This window comes from Populus trichocarpa, chromosome 13 (assembly GCF_000002775.5).
Source record: "Populus trichocarpa isolate Nisqually-1 chromosome 13, P.trichocarpa_v4.1, whole genome shotgun sequence".
Lineage (NCBI taxonomy): Eukaryota > Viridiplantae > Streptophyta > Magnoliopsida > Malpighiales > Salicaceae > Populus > Populus trichocarpa.
In genome coordinates, this window is record NC_037297.2 from 12,061,215 (window position 1) to 12,068,598 (window position 7,384).

The window sequence follows — 7,384 nt, forward strand, 5'->3', positions numbered from 1 at the left end:
GATGGATTTCTTCGACCCTTGTTATTAATATTGATATTAACAACACTACCAACTAAAAAAAAGTGTTGTACTATGCCAACATTGCTCACAACAATTGTTCTTTTTTAACATTTGTGTATTCACCTCATCTCTGTTCATAGTCAATATATCGTGAACAAACAAACTAGGATTCATCTTCTTAGATTGATAATGCCAAAGGCATGATGTGCCTTTAGAATTGGTCATATCAGAACTGAGAATCGGCATAGTGTTAAACCCTTAGCTTGATATGTAGTAATGGTGCCATCACAATGGCATTCCCGAAAATTGACATAGAGGAAGAAGTTCAGGAGATGCTAGCTGATGGTCAAACACTGGGTTTCGGGGATATACACTCTGTTAAAGCCTTCGCTGCATATATTCGGGATAATGTGGGCAAAGAGATTGAAGATTGGTTTGCTCCTTAGTAATCGCAGATCAATTGGGGCCTGGTATGGCTTTTCATTTTGAATTCTGATTTTTTTTTTTGGAATAGCTGTGGATCATGCATGATTAACAAACGCATTTCGATTAATAAATGGTTGTTAATCCCGAGATTGGGATTTGTTTTGTGTTTGAAACAAAACGGGAGAATTTGTCTGATAGATATGTTCATGGTTTATGAAATGAGTCAAATATTAGATGGCATTAAATTGATTCAGAGGGGAAATCAAGGGGGTGTTCTAGCAATGTGGAATGAAATTTTTTTCAAGTAGAATCAATTTCAGTGTGCACCAGTGAGAGTTTATGCATTCGAATTCTGTCTCTGAGCGTAGAATTTTGTGGAATGAGACACTGAATGCTTGTGGAAGTAGGGGATTTCTCAACTCAGCAAGTTCGAAGGATTTTAAGTCCTTTATCAACACTTATGATTTGCTGGAATACCATCTTCATGGACATCGATATACTTGGTGTCGGGGAAGTTCAATGAGTAGAATTGATAGAGCATTTGCTTCACCTGCTTGTCATCGTCAGTTTCCAGACATGGTTTTAACCAGATTTTCGAGAGGTCTTTCAAATCATTGTCAGCTAGTCCTGGGACCAACAACACAGAACTGGGGCTGGAAACCATTTAGATTTTTTAACGGTTGGGTATACCATTTGAGATTTATGAAGGACTCAGAGGAGTTTTGGAGAGAAAGCTGTCGGCAATTTCCAGGTAGATTCAGTTTGGTGGAAAAACTTAGTTATGTGGCCATAAAGCTACGAGGTTGGAATAAGATGGTCTTTGGTAATGAGGATAATAGATAGATAGAGATTCAGATGGAATAAAGGAATTATAAGAACAAGGGGAGAGTTGAGAACTTACTATTGCAGAAAAAAACAAGATGAACAGTTTAGTTTTAGAGCAGTGGGAGGTTAGTAGAAATGTGGAGGTCATTTGCAGACAAAAATCAAGACAGAACTTGAGATGGATAGAAACTCGAGATTATTTCATTTGGCAGCACGCATGAGAAGATTGTGTAACACTATCTCCAAGATCATTTATGGTGCCACCACAACACCTCTCCATCAGTTATAAAGGCTGCTGCAGTATCCTTTTACTTCAATCTTTTCACCAGAACAAATCATCGAAGGGCTACTATGGGAGCAATGGGATTTAAAAATATTTCTCCTTGATCGTCTACTTGGCTGGAGCAGTATGCAACTTTGGACGAAGTTAAGCAAGCTGTATGGAACTGTCTAAAGCTCCATGTCCAGATGGATTCACTCCTACTTTCTATTGGAAAGCCTGACATCTGCTCGGGATTGAGATTCTTCACATGGTAAGTGAATTTCTCAAACTTGGAAAGCTCCCAAAAGGTATCAACTCATCTTATATGGCCTTGGTTCCGAAAACAAAGAAGCCGATTAGATTTTTTGAATATAGGCCTATTAATTTAATTCATGGCTTATACAAAATGGTGGCCAAGATACTCTCCACTAGACTCAAATCCGTCTTTCCAAGTGTTATTAGTTCAAATCAAACAGCGTTTATAGCAAGAAGACAAATTTTAGATGGATTCATGATTGGTAATTAGGTGGTTCATGGACTGTGAAGGAGAGAAGGACACAATTTCATCTTTAAGGTTGACTTCCACAAGGTTTTCGACTCGGTTTTGTGGGAGTATTTAGACGAGGTAATGACATACATGGGCTTCAGCAGTAAATGGAGGGCTCTTATCCATGAATGCCTATCAAAGTCACAACTAGCCATTCTTATTAATGGTTCCCTGAGTATTGAATTCAGAGTTGAGAGAGGTTTGCGATAGGGAGATTCTCTTTCACCTTTCCTTTTTGACATTGCAGTAGAGGGTGTATCAGTATTGTTTCAAAGAGCATTAGACTCAGTTTATTTCAGGGGCATTGAATATAATCACGACAAATTTATCATTCATCTACAATATGCAGATAATGTGCTGGTTTTTATCCTAGATGACTATGCTTCTTTGCTGCATGTAAAGAGGATATTAAGATGGTTCAAGCTTGCTTCAGGTTTGAGAGGGGAAAAGGTCTTAAACTTGTGTTAAATGTAAAGAAATCACTACCTATTATTATTGTCATTGAAAATCTTAACTAGTATTTTATATTTTTAAGGTAAAGGAGTCGTTATGATAAATGAAAGATATTATCATCCTAAAACATTCTATGAGATATAAGTTGCATTGCTACTTGTTTTCTATTTTTAATTGGTCTATTATGCCTTATCGACTAGTAGTTTATCTATATTGAGTCTAGTATAAAGAGTTAAAACTCAAGGTTTAAACTTATCTCTTCTAAGTTTAGGTCATCTTTGTCACTCCCTATAGCTACCATAATGATGATCGATGAGGATTTATTTATTTTGATAATAATTTATGAGCTGACATATTTAAAGTCAATTACTTTTGATTGAGACCTATAATCATTGGTTATCTTTTCAAGTAATGTCAATAAATAATCATGATGATCTTATATTGGACTTAGTGAATCGAGCCCTAAACCCAAGAAGGGTGGTGCCAAACATTTTATTTGTGCATATAAGGTCCATGAATAATGACCAATGAATTTGCATTTATCTTATGATGAAGATTCATTTGTATTTGCGGAATGAAGTTTTATAACCTAGTCCATGTGTCCAAATAGTGACAATTAATGTTTTAGATATTTGGCAATAAGATCTAGTAGTATTAGATGTCATTTATTGGACTAAGAGTTTGGATAACAACCTCTGAAGGTTTATTTATCATATGGTGTATTGTTGTATTAACAATCATATTTATTCTATTTTTAGAAAATTACCTTTAATCAACACCTATGTATAGCAATTATCGAGGACTCATCTATGCATAGGTATTGTGAGTGGATGATTTGCTCAAAGCCAAGATAATTATCGATCAATGTTATTTTAAATGGATGAAGATTTATAAAGAAAAGTAAGTGACCAACTTAATGCCCTTATTTTGGCTTTTAAATGTAATGACCTATGAAGGTTGTTTTCTACTAAAAGTTATTGGTGGACATAAGACCCAAATAAAATGAACAATCTAATGACTTTTAATTGCAACAATCTATAAAGGGTTTTTTATACTAGGAACCATTGATAGACACTTTACCTAAGAGGTTTGATGAATTTTAAAGGAATAGACTTTGGTTTTAAAAAAATTAAATAGAAGATGAAAATGTTATTCCATATCAACACCTAGAGTAATGACTAGTTATAGTTTATTTACTTTTGGTCATCGTAAATGAATAATCAATTGAAGACTTATACTTTTTATTTGGAAATGAAAAGTCTTAATTAAAAATAAAATAAAATCAATGAATGTTTTATGAAGGATTTTTGAGTGTCGGTCTTTGCTATGCAAGGCCTTTTAATATAGGTCAAAACCCATGTGTGATAAACCTTATAACCATGATACAAGATTCATTATAGATATGAACATGCATGAATGAGCATTTGTTTTGTATCATCTAAAATAAAATACCATGTCAATACATATATTAAATAGATAAATGTTCATACATAAAAAAAAAAAAAAAAAAAACATGTTGCAATGCTAAGGATAATGATGAAATGGCCAAAAACATTACACCATCAATATACAAACTTTGAAGGCTTTAGCCAATATCATTCAAACATAAATATCAATCCGTTAAACATTGCTCAATTTAAAAAATATCATGACAAATACATCAAAATCAACAATAAACTAAAATAATCATTCAAAAGATGTTTAAAATTTGAAATAGACCTTCTAAGATAGCTAAGATGGACTAGAAGAGGCTAAAACAACGATCAAATAAGAAGAATAATGGTGAGTATGGTACCACTAGATTTTGATTGGCATATAAACTGGCCTACTAGATAAATCGAAGAGAAAAGTTTTGGTAGTTGTTTTCTCTCTTTCCTTGATCTAGGATGATGGAGGGGTTGCTAACTTCAATTGATGAAGAGACATTGTATAGGGTTCAAAGATGAAGAGAATGGTGGTAGTCTTGTTAAAAATAGAGGTCGGAGGAGATGGAAATCGAGAAGAAAATTTTTGGTCTTAGAGAGAGATTAGGCTATGATTTTTTTTTTTGGAAGAAAGGTGGAAGAAGATGAATAATGTTCTTCTAGGATTTATTTCCCCAAACTTTAGCTCACTTTCTCTAAAAAAAATTCTTATGGTGGCTCTTCTCTTCCTTTTTTTTTTTTTTTGCTAGCATTGTTTCTACAATTCACTCATCTAGTTATAGTCACACCAGTTTTATCATTTTCTTTTTAATTGCTTAGTCCCCTAAAAACTCTATTTTATTTTGAACTCTTTTTTTTTTTCACTTTAGCCCACTTATCCATTTTGCTCCTTATATTGATTTTTTTTTCTTTTCTCATTCTTTTGGATTTTGGTTTTTTTAAGAAAACCAAAGTTAACATCAATCTCATAAGAAAAGTAATCAAGAATTATGAAATTGATGCTTTAATGGCTAAAATACATCAAAAGAATATTTTTAAATTTTGATACCTTGAAAAGATATTGAAAGTTATGAAATAGGCACAAATTAATGCATTGAAATATTTATATATATATAATTCTAGTTTTTCAAGAAGATATCAACAAGATAAAAATAGTAAAAAATCACAAAATGAACGTGTGAATGGTCGAAGATATGTTTTTAGAATTTATAAAAGGAGAGTAAAAAATCGGGTTACGATAGAGACTGATGGTCAAATTGAGTTAGCTCATTGTGATCATGTAAAAACTTGAACTATAAATTTGATAAGTCAACTAAGGTTGATTAGGATCGATCCAATATGACGATGAAAACAAAAAAAAATAATTCAAAACCTATAGTTTTATTGATTAGCAACACTATATAAAGTGCACAGAACCAAACATGGAAGCACGTGCATATATATATATATATATATATATATATATATATATATATATATATATATATTAAAGCATGGATGAGAATATCTTTGTGTTCTTGATGCCATTCAAATCATCATTAGGTTTTTGGATTATTTTCGAGTACTCTTGTTCAAACCTGCCCATAATTGGTTGTGGCAACCATATAGGGATGACGATACCATCTTCTCCTTTACTATTTTTAAATCGACCCAAAATGCTAATAATATAAGGTATGGCCCCAGTTGGTCCACCATAAATGGGCTTTCCCCATCCAAAATCAACATCTCCAAGCCCTGCACGACTTACATCAGCAACAATGAAGTTCCAAATTGATGTGATGTGTGGTCTCCCTTTCAACACCATAAGATCGGCCACTGATTTTATGTACTCTTCATTCATTTGGGTTTTTTGTCTCCTCACCAACTCGAGTGCATATCCTAAAGGGCTTTGACACAGGAGTCCAGCCTTTGAAATTGCTGTTGGAAAAGCAAAAGCATTGCCGTAGTATCCAAGAGGAAGTTGTAGTTTGCCTGGCTTACCAGGTATGCTATTCGTGCATGACAGACGAACCACCTCATTGGGGTCAAGTTGAAGTGCTATTGTCCGAGATCTCCATAAAAATGAAACAATCACTTCGAAATTTGAGCATTTTTTATGGGGTGGAGGAATATGTTTTCGAATTGATTTTAATTCTTTGGGACCAAAAAAGAATGAACGATGGACCATATTGTTATCTTGGTGCATAGTCATAATTGATATATTAGTACTATTGCCATCATACTCATGGTGCACACAGGTAACCCGAGGTGGGTTCCGAGCATTCAAAATCTCTCTTTGCCAAACAGGCAAAAGGGATGGTGCACTTGCTCCTCTTGCAAATTCCCCGACGGCGTTCAAGAAATTCGCCAATCCAAAGGAATCACTCATGGGGTGACTTAGACGGATTGCAAACACAAATCCCCCACATGTCAAACGAGTCACCTGCACCAGACAAATATAGAGACCTTACCCAACAAATAGTAATATATCAAATTATTAATGATATAATAATTAACATGTTAAGTTGCAATCAAATGGTAAAAGAAATCGTTTAATTTCATTATAATATGGTTTGCCATGCACTCGTTAATTTATTTACCTGAATCAACAATAGAGGGCATCCAAGAATAAATGAGGAGCCAGGCACGTCGTAAAGAAGCTCATCAATATAAGGATAAGGTGGCTGAATGGTATCAGCTAGCTGATTCATTGAAACATCTGCATCCGCTTCAATGAACAAGATCCCTTCACCACTTCAATTGACTACAAGTTTCCTGTTAAGGCCTTCCATAAGCCTACCTGCAAAAGGGTAGTAAAACACTAGTGCTTTTCCTATGGCTTCTCTGATTATATTCACGGGGTCCTTGTCTTCCATGGAAGGATGGCTGCGATAGAAAAAAATGAATGGAAGCTGAAAACGTAACCCTTCTTGATCATCTATGTCTGAGAGCTCTTTCAGGTCATGGAGTGTTGGCTTTGCTGGCACAATTATTTGGGGCTTGCAACGTCTGACTGAAAATTTCAGAAGAGGTGATGCTGGTGTCGATGCCATATTTCATGCAAAATGTTTGATCAAGAGAAGTTTAGAAGCAAAGATACAGTACTGGTATTTTGCATTGCACTTCAGACATGCACCGTTATCTTATACGAAGAAAAGTTTTAACGGAGTCCTCGTACTTGATTGTTGTCGAGAAATATTATAAATTATATTTTGATATTTTATTTAATAATTTAAATTTTTAAATTAAAATAATTTTTGTATATATATCAGAATTTTAATGATAAAATAGTTATGAATTTGAATTTTATTATTTTTATTTATTTAATAAAAATTAAATATAAAATAATATAAATTTATACAAATTTTAAATTTAAAAAATTATATAAATTATATCTTTTAATAAACTTGAATTAGGTTTTCACATAGATAATTAACTTTTCCATTATTTTTTTTTAGGTTAATGTAG

General features: G+C 33.4%; 1 protein-coding gene across 1 annotated transcript; it reads right to left on the reverse strand.

Annotated features, from left to right (window-relative positions):
• Positions 1-5,423: 5,423 nt before the first annotated feature.
• LOC18104450 (methanol O-anthraniloyltransferase) lies at positions 5,424-6,969 on the reverse strand. Its single transcript, XM_024583155.2, is given in 2 exon segments — positions 5,424-6,359; positions 6,517-6,969. Coding segments are annotated over 2 exon segments (1,389 nt in total).
• Between the last annotated feature and the right edge of the window lie 415 nt (positions 6,970-7,384).